The 15,880-nt window shown below is 35.4% G+C and overlaps 1 protein-coding gene across 1 annotated transcript in view; it reads right to left on the bottom strand.

Annotated features, from left to right (window-relative positions):
• The window catches only part of THSD4 (thrombospondin type 1 domain containing 4), a 378,692-nt gene that overhangs the window by 35,662 nt on the left and 327,150 nt on the right, over window positions 1-15,880 (bottom strand). Inside the window, exon 9 of the mRNA XM_044665311.1 lies at window positions 10,852-11,025. Coding sequence (XP_044521246.1) covers window positions 10,852-11,025 — 174 coding nt within the window. The remainder of the gene's footprint in view (window positions 1-10,851; window positions 11,026-15,880) is intronic.

The raw sequence follows: 15,880 nt of genomic DNA on the forward strand, positions 1-15,880 counted from the left end.
GGGGGGGGGGGGGGGGGGGGGGGGGGGGGGGGTTGAAGGGGAAAGGAGGAGCATGAATCATGTAACCATGTTAAAAATGAATATTAATTAAATAAATAAATAAATAAAAAAAAAAAACTCAAAAAAAAAAAATTAGGAAAATTAGGAAAAACATCATCATAACTGACCATGTCAATAACCAAACTAACAAATCACATGGTTGTCTCACTAGATGCAGAAAAGGCCTTTGACAAAAATACAACATCCATTCCTATTAAAAATACTAGTAAGCATAGGAATAAGTGGATCATTCCTTAAAATGATAAATACTATCTACCTAAAACCTTCAGAAAGTATCATCTGCCATGGGGATGAGTTAGAAACCTTCCCAATAAAATCAGGAGTGAAACAAGGATGCCCATTATCATTACTATTACTTAATATTGTATTAGAAATGTTAACTTTAGCAATAAAAGAAAAAGAAATTGAAGGAAGTAGGCAATGAGGAAACTAAACTATCACTCTTTGCAAATGATGTGATGTTATACTTGGAAAATCCTGGAGAATTAAAAACTAGTTGAAATAATTAATAATTTTAGTAAAGTTCCAGGATATAAAATAAATACATATAAATTAATGGCATTTTTAAATATTAACAACAAAGTCCTGCAGCAAGATTTAGAATGAGAAATTCCATTTTACATCACTCTAAACAATATAAAATACCTGGGAATCTATTTGCCAAGGCAAACACAGGAATTATATAAACATAATCATAAAACAATTTTCATACTAATTAAGTCAGATCTAAACAATTGGAAATGTGTTAGTTGCTCATGGGTAGGCTGAGTTAACATATTAAAAATGACAATTTTACCTAAATTTATTAATTTATTCAGTGTCATACCAATCATACTGCCAAATATTTTTTATGGAACTAGAAAAGATAATAAGACAATTCATCTGGAACAACAAAAGGTCAAGAATATTAAGGGAACTAAAGAAAAAAAAATGTGAAGGAAGGTGGTCTAGCAGTACCAGATCTCAAATTATAATATAAAACAACAATCATTAAAACAACCTGGTTCTCACAAAGAATGGCTTATCAATGGAATAGATTAGATACTTAATATATAGGGGTAAATGACCTTAGCAACTTATTGTTTGATAAACCCAAATCCCAGATTTTGGAATAAGACCTCACTATTTAATAAAAACTGCTGGGAAAATTGGAAAATAGTATGGCAGCAACTATGTATAGAGTTTAGATGAATATCTCATACCTTATGCCAAGATAAGGTAAAAATAGACATAGGATTTAGATATAGTGATAGCATAACTAAATTAGGGGAACAGAATAGTTTACTTGGCAGAGAAGGGAAGAATTTATGAGAAACAAGAGACAGAGAGTATTATAAGATATAAAATAAATTATTTTGATTATACTAAATTAAATAGCTTTTGTACAAACAAAACTAACATAACTAAGATTAGAAGGGAAACAATATGCTAGGAAAATTTTTTATGACAAATGTCTCTGATAAAGGTCTAATTCCCCAAATGTATAGAGAACCAAGTGAAATTTATAAGAATACAAGCCATTTCCCAATCAACAAAAAGGCAAAGCATATGAATAAGCAATTTTCAGAAGAAGAAATCAAAGCCATCAATAATCATATGAAAAAATGTTCTAAATCACTCTTAATTAGGGAAATGTTAATTAAAACAGCACTCAGGTACCACCGCACACATATCAGATTGGACAATATGGCAGTAAAGGAAAGTAGTAAATGTTGGAGTGCATGTGGCAAAATTGGGACACTAATGCTTTTTGGGTAAAATTGTGAACTGATCCAACTATTCTGGAAGGCAATTTGGAACTATGCTAAAAAGGCTATAAAAATGTGTATATCCTTTGATTTGGCAATACTGCTACTGGGTCTGTATCCCAAAGAGATAATGTAAAAGGAGAAAGGACCTATTTGTACAAAAATATTTATAGTAGCTTTTTTTGTAGAGACAAAGAATTGGAAATTGAGGGGATGTCCATCAATTGAGGAATAGCTGAAGAAATTGTGATACATGTTGGTCATGGAATAGTATTTGCTATAAGAAATGAATGATGAGAAAAATGATTTCAGAAATCCTGGAAAGATCTGCAGGTAACTGAAGCAGAGCAAAATAAGGGGAGAACATTATACACAGTAACAGCAATATTGTAGGATGATTGCCTTTGAAAACTTGAATATTCTCAGCAATGCAATGATCTGGGACCAAAAGACTTATGAAGAGAAAGAATTGTGTGAGTTGTCTTTCTCATCAGTTTATTTATTTATTTATTTATTTATTTATTTATTTATTTATTTATTTGTTTATTTGANTTTATTTATTTATTTATTTATTTATTTATTTATTTATTTATTTATTTATTTATTTGTTTGTTTATTTGAGGAGGTGTTGGTTGTATATGAGTTTGCTCTTGTAAAAAGGACCAATATGGAAGTGTGCTATGCATGACAATAAAAACCAGCATTTTAAAAACAAATGTAAATTGTAGAGATGATGATCTTCATTGGTAGAGAAAATTTCTTGACATGGATGCTCTTTCTACTAATGAAATCAGAGCCAATGTCTATCCTTATACTCTTCATGTACCTGTTCATTCTTGCTTTGATGCTTGTAAAAAACAAAACTCAGAAATCTGTTTGATGCAGTAAAATCATAAACTCTATGAGTCCTTCATTCATGGACATGTGTCAACCAATCTCCAAGTAGTACAAGACATAGTATTACACCAAATTTTTCTTTAGTAGATATCATTTCTCATTCACCTTTTGACTCTATAGGACTCTTGCTAAAAAGAATGTCTGGTGAAGAGATGGCATACTTATCTTAGGGTGTTTTAAAATCTTTCCCGTTGATTTTTTTTTTTATCATGGACAGTGGTTATGCCAGCAAGTGTTCTCATAGGAACATGGTGAACTTTTTCCTGACCTTGGGGTATCATCTCATCTACAAATAATGCCTGTAGGAATTTGTCTTTCATTTTTTCCATGTAATTGCTAGCAATACATGGTCACTTGAGGTAGTTTATTGGGAAACTTTTTGTGATGATGATGTTAGGGCAAGAGTGTGTAGAGGGAGTTTCATCTCCTCTCACTCCTGGATTGCCAATCTAGTTCATCCCATTTTGCATGCCAGTGATGTGTCCATGAACATGAATAAAAGGGTATAGGTGTGACCCGACCTCTCTCTATTTCCCTGAACTCAGCATGGGAGATGGACAGAGAATCATGAAAGAGGATCTACACATGGTCAGACTTAGAGTAGACAAGAGACTTTAAATCTTTGCCTATCAATATTACAAAATGTAAAATAAATTATTTTTATTACATTAAAAGTTTTCGTGTAAACAAAACCAATGCAATGAAAATTAGAAGTGAAGTAACAAATTGGGAAAAAATCTTTATAACAAAAACCTCTGACAAGGTCTAATTACTCAGATTGTGGCAAAATTGGGACATTTATGCATTGCTGGTGGAGTTGTGAATTGATCCAACCATTCTGGATGGCAATTTGGAACTATGCCCAAAGGACTTTAAAAGACTGTCTGCCTCTTGATCCAGCCATACCACTGCTGGGTTTATACCCCAAAGAGATAAAAAAGAAAAAGCCATGTAGAAAAATATTTGTAGCCACACTCTTTGTTGCGGCAAAAAATTGGAAAATGATGGTATGTCCTTCAATTGGGGAACAGCTGAACAAATTGTGGTGTCTGTTGGTGATGGAATACTATTGTGCTCAAAGGAATAATGAACTGGAAGAATTCCATGTGAACTGGAACAACCCCTAGGAATTGATGCAGAGTGAAAGGAGCAGAACCAAAGCACTGTATACAGAAACTGTACACTGTGGCATAATCGAATGTAATGGATTTCTCTACTAGCAGCAATGCAATGATCCAGGATAATTATGAGGGTCTTATGAGAAAGAACACTATTCACATTGAGAGAAAGAACTGTGGGAGCAGAAACACAGAAGAAAAACAACTGCTTGATCACATGGGTTGATGGGGATATGATTGGGGATGTAGACTCTGAATGATCACCCTAATGCAAATATTAATAATATGGAAATAGGTCTTGATAAATAACACATGTAAAACCCAGTGGAATTGCTCGTTGGCTATGGGAGGGGGGTGGAAAGGGAGGGAAAGAACATGAATCATGTAATCATGGAAAAATATTCAAAATTATTTAATTAAATAAAAATTTCAGATTAAAAAAATCTTTACCTATCTGCTTTCTCTATTTCAAGTGATTATTAATAAACTCTATGGAAATAAGTACCTGGAGTTTTAAATTTAAATCTAACAACAGCAATAGATAAAGGAACTCTTGTAGACTGCAGAAAGTTGATTGCACTCTCTATACCATGAAAGTTTTTTAAGTCTTCAGGAAATTTCTTACATACCAAGGTATTTAGTTATCTCAAATTCATTTGGAGACATGAATATTTTGGCAAATGTGAGTCCCTTCTCTTCTTTGCCCTAAGTAATTTGCAATGTTGAAAGGCTTCTATATGTTAAATGATATTCTATATATGTTGTGGGGCAAAAGGAGAAATGAGCTTCACTGGGGAACAAGCCCATCACATCTTGTCCTCACCTCCAGGCTATCAGAGGTGTTGATTATAAAATGGAATCCCCTTGGAGAAAACTTATCAACAACATTCTGGTTCTATTGGACCATTCTCACCAATGAATAAAACACTGGATTAGAAAGGATTCAATTGTAATTTGAATAGATGATGATGTGTTTCTGTAGCTGACTAATTCTGAGTTCAGATAAATTTAAACTCTAACTTTTTAGTAAAGAAATATGCTTTGTTCCATCTCCCTTTGAAATAGCTAGTTAGCATAGTAGATTAAGTGTTGGGACCTGACTGAGTTTTGAATCCAACATTGAGTAGCTATATGATCCTGGGCAAGCAACTGAAACTTTGTGCTTTATTTTTTTCACCTGAAAAATGGACATTATGGTAATATCTACCTCCTAAGGATATTATTAGTATGCACTAGAATAGGCATATATACAAATATATTATATGCATATAAATTTCTTTGCATATCTTAAAACACTATTTAAATGCTATCTATGATTATTTTTGGATATAATGTTGCCTGGCAAGGAAGAATACTTCCTTTCATTTCAAGAACCTTTAAATTTTCAGGAGATGCCTCTCCTGAGATTTTTTTTTGAGCAATTAAGATGAATTCCTTGTTTCTCATTTCAAACAGGAATAAATGTATGCTATAAGTAATGTCCAATATAACTCTCAGTCCTTTGCAGATAAATCAGGAGGATTGATATCCATCCATTAATTCTGAGATAAAAAGTTAAAAAGTAGAAGCCCACAATCAAAGAAAATACTTGATTCCTTCTGCATTCTGTGAAAATGGCAATGCCCTTAAATATAGAAACAGCTTTGCTCTTTGATAGTTATATTGTACTGTTAGATGAATGCTGGTCTGGAATCTGAGAATCTTGAGTTCAAGTATTGGTGTTGCTAATTATTATGCAATTGACTGGTCAGGTTAAACACTCTGAGTCTCTCTTTGCTCATTTGTCTAGGGTCCCTTTCAACTATATCTATGACTGTAATATATTCATGTATAAGAACTATAATTATCTGATACTATAGATAATTTACATAAAATTATTCAATTATATACATATATAAAAGTAATTTTTGAGGAAGTAAAAGCAACAACTGAATACTTTGTCATTTCATTCATTATTCTAAAAGTTTTAAAATAATATCTAACATTTATATAGTATTTTAAGGATTGCAAGGCACTTTACAAATATTATCTCATTCTTCTCCTAACAACAACCCTTGGAAGAAAGTGCTATCATTATTCCTATTTTATATTGGTGAGGAAACTGAGGCAAAAGGGCTAAATGAATTGCCTGAGATCTGACAACTGGTTCAGGGTCTGAGGTAGAGAGGTTGACTTAAACTGAGGTCTTCTTGATTCCAAGTCCAGTGCTCTATCCACTGAGCCACCTAGCTGCCAACGTTATATAGATAGATATAGACATAATTATAAATAGATCTAGTTTGCACTGTTCCATTTTTGAAGCAATAAAGTCTTTAAAGAAAGTGGAAAAAAGGAAGGCTTTTTCTCTTTCCTCTCCCACCCACTCAAAAACAATTCCTGGCTATTTTCTTCACAATCTTTATAGTTCCTAGGTGTGCCTTTCATCATTCTTAAATAAAGGTATAAGCAGACTTTTTTTTTTTTAGCAGTCTATAACGGCATTTGCTGAGGTCTACTTAAACATGTTTACCTGCGTTTTTTTGATTTGCATTCCACATTTGGTTATCATTCTCAACTCTAATATCTACCCTTCCTGATTGTCACTGTCCCTGAACTTCCGCCATTGGAAAGTCATTCCTTCCATTCAAGCGCGACAGGTCTTCTGGTATCCTATTTCAAGATGCATGTGCTCTTGGGAAAGGTGACACATTAAATCCACTGAGTTTATTAGATTCCTCCCAGTCAGAAGAGGCGGGTTGGGCTGAGCATGATGGTCTTTTGAAGGAGGGGGATGGAGGAAGGATGAAGAATGGACAAATGAGGTATGATTCTTATGCCTTGGGCTACCCTGGCAATAAACATAACCATTTATGGCTCCTAGATAATGCCTTGTTTCATTTGTGCTCCTGAAGATGTACATTTGAGTGGAATATCTGAATCTGCTGAGTGGAATATCTGAATCTGCTGCTCCCTGATGTTGATTTTCAATGGAATAAAAAGCTGTTTGAGGCTTGTCCCTTTTACTTAAGGGAGCACTTCCGAATGGCTCAGGTTGAGGAAGATAAATGTCACTTTTCATCATGCATTCCTTTCTTGTAAAGGCTTTCTGCAAATGGATGCTGGTACTGAAGGGATGTTCCTTTGTTGAAGATAATTACTTTTACTTAACTTCAGGTTTGCTTGGAACAGTGTGAGCATGACTGTGGAGTTCAGGGTCAGATCACTTTTACTGCTGCTGTTTCTGAAGAAAGCCTGATTGAGCAGAAACAATGGCTTCTTTTAATAGGATCTACTTGTTATTCTCCTGGAAAATAAAAAAAAAACCTGGTGTGCTCCGAGGTTCTGTTTATTCATTCCATGCCACAATCTTTTGGTGAGGATCTATAATGTTTCTCCCCTCTTTACTCTGTTGCCTTATTGTGGTGTGGAAGTGACCCTGCATCCTCAAAGACTGCACGGAATCCAATCCGTACTTTGTCAATATAGTACATCGACTGACCTCTAAAAAAATCATTGTGAATTATGGCACAGAAAGGTTAGAGGAAGAAATACCCACAATGCTGAAACAGTCTTTGAATCCAGGCCTATATTAGGGTGACATCAGAGACATAAAAGAAATATAAACATAGTCCCTGCTCCCAAGGAGCTCAGTCTAACTGAGAAGCCAGGAGAAACACAGACAAGTTAGTAAAGTAATAATCAATCGACAAATATTTATAAAGCAGCAGTTATATCCAGGTATTGTTCTAGGTATTGAGTAAACAAAGACAAAAAATGAAATAACCCTGTTCTCACAGGACTTAAATTCTATTGGGATAGAAAATATACATATATATTCAAAATAAGTATTATGTAATTTCTAATGGGAAAGCACTAAAAACTGTATGTAGGGAAACAAGTCGTTTCATGTAGAAGGGAATATTTGAGCTACATCTTGAAGTTAATTAGGGATTCTAAGCAGTGAAGATGAGAAGGGAGCATTCCATTCATGCGAGCAGCTGATATAAAGAAGCTGAAATGGGAAAGGTAGTATTTATTGTATGAAGAACAGCAAGGAGATCGATTCACTTGCATTTTGTAGAGTGAATTAAAAGGAGTAATATATAATAAGGCTTGAAAGGTAGTATGTGATTAAGTGTTAAAATGAGCAATACAAGCAATAAATAAATTAAACAACAACAATTTATTCATTTATTTAAATAGATGAAACCTTTCAAATTACTAGATTAATGTTTCAGTTGGTACTATGTTAAAGCTTTTGTCTCAATCTGTCCCAAACTACCTTTTCTAATCCTAACCTCTTTTTTTTTTTTAATGGAAACTCTATAGAGGCCGAAGATACTTGCAAAAATGAGTAAAGGCTGGAGGGTGGCCAGCCAATTTATTCTATGAAACTTTACTGATTTCATGTATACTCCTTAGTATATACTAGCCTGGGATACAGGGACCGGAGGAGGGAGGCAACAGGCAGGTATAGTTGGAGAGAATCTGTCCAGGGTCTCTAATCTGGTTATGCCCAAGAGGGAGGTCTATGGTATTTATTTGCTGACAGATTGGTTTTGAGTTGTTTCATCCCTGGATCTACTTAGCATCCCTGGTCTTGCTTCTCTTTGCGTTTATGATGTAGTACTTAGCAGTATAATAGGTGTTATAGTACTTAACTTCCATGTTATGATTGGTAAGTCTTTAACGTTTTGTTTTGCTCTGATGCTTGATCCCTATCAGATCTTTTCTTGGTGCTATAGGCTGATGAATATATTTTTAGGATGGTTATTATTATTATTTTTCTAAAAATGCATTTTCTACTTGGGCTGCCTAAGCTAAGGATCTCAGTTCTGAGCAATGCTAAGGCATTTTCTGATTGGTGAATGCTCTGAGGACATGCCTGTCTTTTTTAATTCCTGGGATGTTCCAGGGGCATTGTATTCCACACATTCACTTCCAAGAACTATTAGACATAGATATGATTATCTAATCAAGAACCATTCTCAAGGAAAAGGGAAGAGGACTGTGGATGGCTGTCTAGTATGAAGACTTATCATCCTTCCTCTTTCATAACTCAGAAACTATCACATTTTTGATGTGTTTCCTTTTCTCTTTCCCTTCCTTTTTGCCTCTTTATTCTCCCCACCCCCCCTTCTTCCCTTTCTTTTGCTCTCCCTTCTCTACTTTTTAAAAATTTCTTATATGTTTTAGTTTAAGAAGATGACCTCATCTCCCCTTCCTTGTTGATGTTTCCTTTTTGGAATTTGTATGTGGGTGAGTATTAATGGTAGGGGGGTGTATCTAGACTCCCCCCTGGTTAGCTTTTAATGGGCCAGATCGGCTAATCACTCACCTCCTACCCCAGGGAAGACCAATGAGGGAATAAACTCAAAGAGATTCCCAAACTGGCAAAGCTATAGTGGGGATGTTGAAGGAAGGTGTTGGGGTTCAGTTGTGACCCTAATGCGTTGGATCCCACCATCAGAGTCAGCCCTGTTGAGACAAGCCTCCCTCTACTCCTAAGTTCAAATTAGCTTTTGACCATCAAGATGGAGTCAGGTAATGGTCTGCCCCTCAGCCACCACACAGTCACCTCCCCCCCCCCCCAATGTAACTTCTCTAGAGCTCCAGACTCTAAGTATCAAACTATCAGGGGTTTATTAAAGGATAAATTAGATTCAGGGTACAGGGGGAAAAGGTATAGGGGAATCAAGGAAGGAGGGAAAAGATGAACTTCACTATCAGCTATGTCTTCTCCCCAAAAGAGCAGCTCTGGACTTCTTCTGTGGCTTGGTCATAGTAGCTAACTCTCTCTTCCCCCTACAGTCTCCTATCAAATATTTCTAAACTAATATAGGAGGGAAGTAATAGGATAAATGGATTCAAGCAGAATCAGGGAAGGGACCCCCCATTCAAGCCTGCTCCCCCAGGAGTTTGGACTCTCTGGCCAAATTGGAGAATTGCTGTTCAATGTCTTCTTTGTTGGTAAATGAAGATAGTAGGAATTAATGTTAGTTGTGATCTCCCAAAAATCACTAATAAAAGTATAGAGGAGCCCAATTCACTCAGGATACATCCCAAATCAAAACCTCCCAACCAAAGAACCAACCCTCCAGGGCCCCAGTCTGGTCAGGAGTCAAGTGACAGTTGAGAAAACTCCTCCAAACTCCTCTTGCTGCTGGCCCCTTTCCAACAGAATTATCTCAGTATTCCATGGGGTTGGCTTCCAGATCCCTTCCAAAATGAGTGCTTAGTGATCCTTGATTTACCCAAATTCCACACTTATACCTTCCTCATTGATGTCTCCTATTTGGAATTTCCTAGTAATTTCCCTTGGACATAAAAGTTAGACACATCCTAGTCAGTATTAAATACTGTTGATACCTCTCCTACTTCTGTGCTAATGGTAGAGCTGGTCCTATTTGGTGGTGAGGCTGAAATAAAACTCTTCCATAATAGTATATGAGATATTTTATAACTCCTTTTCCATCTATCCTACCCTTTACCTATTCCCCCTTGCATAATTCCTGGTATCTGAGCTAAGAAGGACACCAAAAAAATTTTTTTAAACTATTTGTTGACTGCCAAGAAAAACAATTTTAAAAATAAGTCATGATATTTGTCTGGGCTATAGGAAGATAACTGGTGACTTTTCTTCTCACTCCTATTTGACAATTTGCATATTCCCTACATCCAACTCTACCACTTCCAACTAGTTTTGTTGGAGTTTTTTGACTCCAACTAGTCAGTTCCTGACATCCATCATCTGTGTTTCCAAGAACTTGCATTGATAATAATAAGGATCCTAATAACAGGAGAATGAATTCCTTTTCTAGGCTGTACTAAACACTTATATTATAATTATATTATAATCATTTTATTATTATTATATTATTATTTATATTATATTATTATATTACATTATTATTTTCTCACAGTTACTTTATTCTTTTCAACAAACTGGTCTGAGGTTTTTCCCTTTTCGTTTCCAATTTGAACTGGTTTATGTGGACAGGAATGCCTTTTGAAATATGCCAAATAAGATACTAGAAGGGTATACTCACCTGACTCCAACTCCCAGCAAACCATTCCACTTTGCCAGCACAGGGGCCATTGTCACAAGGGGTAATTTCTGCTGGTCTGTTATTGCCACAGCCCTCCAAGGGCAGGCTGCTGACATGGTTGGTCATGCATACCACTGAACGTGTTCTTACTCCGACACCACATTCTGCAGAGCACTGCAAGAGAGGGAGGGCATAAATGAAATGAAGGCAGTCCTGAATCTTTTCTTAAGGAATGATCCAAGAAAGGAACATCTTAGATTCACAGACAATCTTTCCTATGGAATCTCTGGCAACATCCTGAGAATCTAAGAATTAGCAGTAGAGTGGTACAGTTGAAATGAGTGTTGATCTAAGAATTAGGGAAAACAGAGATAGAATCTTCTCTCAGTTGCATAATAGTTGTGGGAATCCGGGAAGGTGTTCTCACAGTCTCAGCTGTCTCTTCTTTAAAATGATGATAAGAACAGCACCTGCCTCACTATAGTGCTTAGGCTTAGATGAGATCATCTATGAAAGGGAAAAACCTAAGCAAAAATCATATAGAATGAGAAGCTGTAGTGGGGTTGTCATCTGCACCCATGGAAGAAATATCCATTCCACTAAGATCCTAAGTCCATTGAGTATCAAAAAATTAATAAGAATAATAATAAACATCTTCCATCTTATTTGTATTTGTATTATATATGTATAACTTATTTTTTATAATCTTAAAGTACTACATAAATTATATTTTTATAATAGTTAATATTGTTCACATAAAATATACCCAGAATAACAGTTATTATTACCATTATTATCATTATTATTTTACAAATCCCACACACCAGAGAGTTTATCAGGATTTTGGATAACAGATAAGCAATAGGAAGTCAGTCACATGCTTATATAAGGAAAGAAGATCAAAATCTTAAAAAGTCTACAAGAAAGACATCAATAAGAGTGATGAAAACTCTGGTCTGCATTAGTATAGATAGCATCAGTCTTTGAACATCTGGTATTGGCAAGAGAGGAAAAGAAACCTTGAAGTTTCTAATCTCTTGATAGGAAAGAGTGGTCATACTAATTCCTCTTCCCATTTTCTATTTACTTCTCAGTTTTCCTTTTAAAAATTGCTACTATTAGGGGCAGCTGGGTGGCTCAGTGGATTGAGAGTCAGGCCTAGAAATGGGAGGTCCTAGGTTCATATCTGGCCTCAGACACTTCCTAGCTGTATGACCCTGGGCAAGTCACTTAACCCCCATTGCCTAGCCCTTACCACTCTTCTGCCTTAGAACCAATATGCAGTATTGATTCTAAGACGGAGGGTAAGGTTTTTTTTTAAATTCCTACTATTATATATTATACATCCAAAATCCAGGTCTTCTAGGCACCAAGCATCCTGGATAGGAAGGACAACTATATTCTTTGCTTTTTGGGAAAGTATGGGGGTTAAGCTTGGTCTCCACTAACACTAATCACTGCTGCAGTCACATGGAATGGTCTCAGTTCCCAAGGGATTTACTTCAAAATTATAGAATGTCAAATATGAATGGGACCTTAGTAAAATGATCTAGTTTAACCTCATAAAATTATGAGTAAGGAAATTGGGGTCTTAGGAGAAGTGGTTTGCCCTAAATCACATAGCTAGTTACAGCAGTATCAACCTTTCACCACCCCCCAATCCCCAGATTCCCATTGAGTTCTCCATTGCCTGTCACAGAGAGCAATCTTTTAAAATGTCATCTTGTAATAGCATTACATGACTAATGTGATATTGTCACTTGCCTCAACATCTATAGAATATTTTATATAGAAGAAAGGGGCACTGGTCATGCAATGAAAGGATGAGTGTTGTACTATCAGATAATTTCTATAGGAAAGTCTATATGATAGCACTGGATTAAAAGGAAAGAAGACTGGGGTTCAGATCATGCCTCTCACATTAGCTATGTAATAGCTCTGAGCCTCAGTTTCCTCATCTGTAAAGTCATTTACAGGAATGATACCATCAATTCATCTCATAGGGTTGCTATAAGGTTCAAATGAAATATATAAAGTATTTTATAAACTAAAACATTCTATGAATAAGAATAATTATTTCCATTGGGTAACCCTGGGAAAGTCCCTGGAACTTTATCAGACTCCATTTATAAATCTGAGAAATTAGAGGATTAGGCTAAATGATTTCCATCATCTATTTCTAAATCTATGACCACATGTAAGGGTATGGGCAAGAATTAGAGAGGATGGGAATTGTTCGTGAGTTGAAATTTGTATCAGTGGAGGATTGTCATTGACCTACCACATCCAGTGCTTCCTGCTTTAGAGATTAAGGCTGGAGGCATCAGATTATTTCATAAATACATTAAATTACATATTATCACAATAGGAAGAAAAAGAGAAGTTTGGGGAAAGAAGGTCTACATCTATATTTATGAACACACAGACACATCCTTTGAGAAGCAGGATATGAACAACTTCAGTCTTCCTCATTCCATAACCAGAACTTCTGAACTCACTCCATCTTCCATGCTGAATCTCAGAGCCAGGATTCAAATCTAAGTGCTGACTCCAAATTTTAGAGTGTTCTCTCTCTCTCTCTCTCTCTCTCTCTCTCTCTCTCTCTCTCTCTCTCTCTCTCTCTCTCTCTCTCTCTCTCTCTCTCTTTCTTTCTTTCTCTCTCTCTCTCTCTCTTCAAAAAAAAGATAAATAGAGGGAGGGAACAAAAAAGGAATAAGTAGCAGAAAGGAAGAAAAATAAATTAATGAATAAAAATAAATAGTACCTTTCAACAGGTGCCCAGATGGGCAGTGTACAGGCATACTGTTGTTAGACCGTATTGTTCACTTGAGCTTAAAGGCAAGTTATCTCCTATTACCTTTATATGTTGACATTTTGATGATCTGAATAACTGGTGTTGTCTTCCTTTCAATTAGTCTTATTCACAAACCCCTTAGAAATCTTCTCTGAAGGGAATAGATACAGTAGCCCAGTAGTAAGCAAATTATTCTCTCAAGAATATTATCCTCTTGTGAACTAGATAAAATCAAGATTGGGGGCCAGAGTTTCCTCAGATGTTTAAAAGCAAATGATGAGAGAAGCTAGCAAATGCATCTATGTCTATTGAGCTGGGGCAGGCACAGAGAATGCAATGCATTTTTTTCCAGTTATAACTTATTCTTCTTACTAATCTCTACAAACCAAACCTTGTCTTGGATTCCACGTCTGTCCTAAAGTGTCTCCTTTGGCAATGAACTGATAAAAAGTGTGATAAAATTAGATTCTATTTTTAAATAGTTAAACTCTATAGACTTGGGTGACTTTTGAAAAAAATAATTGAAAACAACTGGAGAGATGAAAAAGGTCATGACTGGGGTTGTGGGATGGGTTTCAATTGATAAGAAGAGTTGATAGTGAAATTCTACTCAAGACATTTTATGTGAAAATCAAAAGAGAAGTAAATTTGACCTTTCAGGGAGTATTTTTATTCTATTTATTAAATAGAAAGTGTGTTCCTTATGGGTAAGAAATGTGCCTTATAGGTTTTTTCTCACCTACAGTGCTTACTCCTAAGTAATTATTCAATAAAACCTCATGGAATCAATGTATGAGCTTTTCTAAGAAGCCAGTCCTACAGCTAATTTAATTTAAGCTTTGTCAGCTTGGGAAGGATTTTTATGGAGCAACATTTAGTTAATAATAATAGGTAGCACTTAGAGCTTGAAGGTTTATGGAGTTAAAGTTTTGCAAAGCACTTTACAGATATCTCATTTTATCCTCTTAATATCCCTGAGATATAAGGGCTATTATTAGACTTATTTTACATATGAGGAAACTGAGGCAGACAGTATTTACGTCATACATCTCCTACGTGGCTGAGGTATGTTTTACACTTAGGCTTCTTGGCTCTAGGTCCAGTTCTCTATTCATAGTGCTGCTTATAGAAGCATCTTGAGGATATTATTGCTTAAGTTGTCTTTAAAAATGTGAATAATTAACTTGGTATAATGGAAATCATCCAAACTTAAGGGTCAAAGGAAGTGGGTGCTCTAATATTGGCTTTGCCACAAACATGAGAGATCTTGTTTGTAAACATATTATAAAATTGTAAAAAGATATAGAGTAAATCACTTAACCTGTTTTCAGACATGGATAATGTATAAATTGGCTTTTCTTAAGTGTATTTATTTGTTACAAGGATATGGTCTAAATTCCAAAGGATGCATGATGAAAAATACTGAAGAAAGAACTGATGGAGTCTGAATGAATATGAAAACATTCTAAATTTCACTTTATTTTATTCATTTTCATATATATATATATATATATATAGAGAGAGAGAGAGAGAGAGAGTTAGGTATATATGTATGTAGGTAGGTAGTAGGTAGATAGCTAGGTAGATAGATGAGTCATCTTCTACATGACCAATGTGGAAATATGTTTTGTATGGCTCATACTAAGTATAGCCTAGATCAGATTGCTTGCTGTTTTAAGAAATGAGAGAGACAGTAGAAGGGAAGGGAGGAAGGGAGAGATTTGGGTACTCAATATTTTAGAAAATGAATATAAAAATTGTTTTTGCCAAACTCATCAGAGCATTTCCTGTGCATTTTGGACATTTGGGCATTTGGATGCCCACTCATTTTTTCTGATTAGGCTTCTTCATGACAATATAGTCATAATCACATTTTAAAATTTTTTACATCTTTTCATTTTATATAAAATCTCAGGCCACAGGAGCATAGCTCTGTGATGCCTAACTAAAGTCTTAGATGCTTGCATGAGCATGTGCAGAATTCCTTTTTCTTGATAATTGAATCACAAAGCACTCGATCACTTTCTCATAAGATTCCTGTTGCTTCCATGTCACTAACTGGTTCTCCTCCCTTTGGATGAAATGAAAAACAAAATAGTCATTCTTTTAATTGTTTTCATTTTCTGAGACTTGTCTAGGGTCACGTAGCTCCTTCTTTGTATGGATATACATTTAGGACTATATCAAGTGATTGGGGCAGGAGGGAGTGGTAAATGAAACCCAAATATTCTTAGT

This window comes from Gracilinanus agilis, chromosome 2, assembly GCF_016433145.1.
Source record: "Gracilinanus agilis isolate LMUSP501 chromosome 2, AgileGrace, whole genome shotgun sequence".
Classification (NCBI taxonomy): domain Eukaryota; kingdom Metazoa; phylum Chordata; class Mammalia; order Didelphimorphia; family Didelphidae; genus Gracilinanus; species Gracilinanus agilis.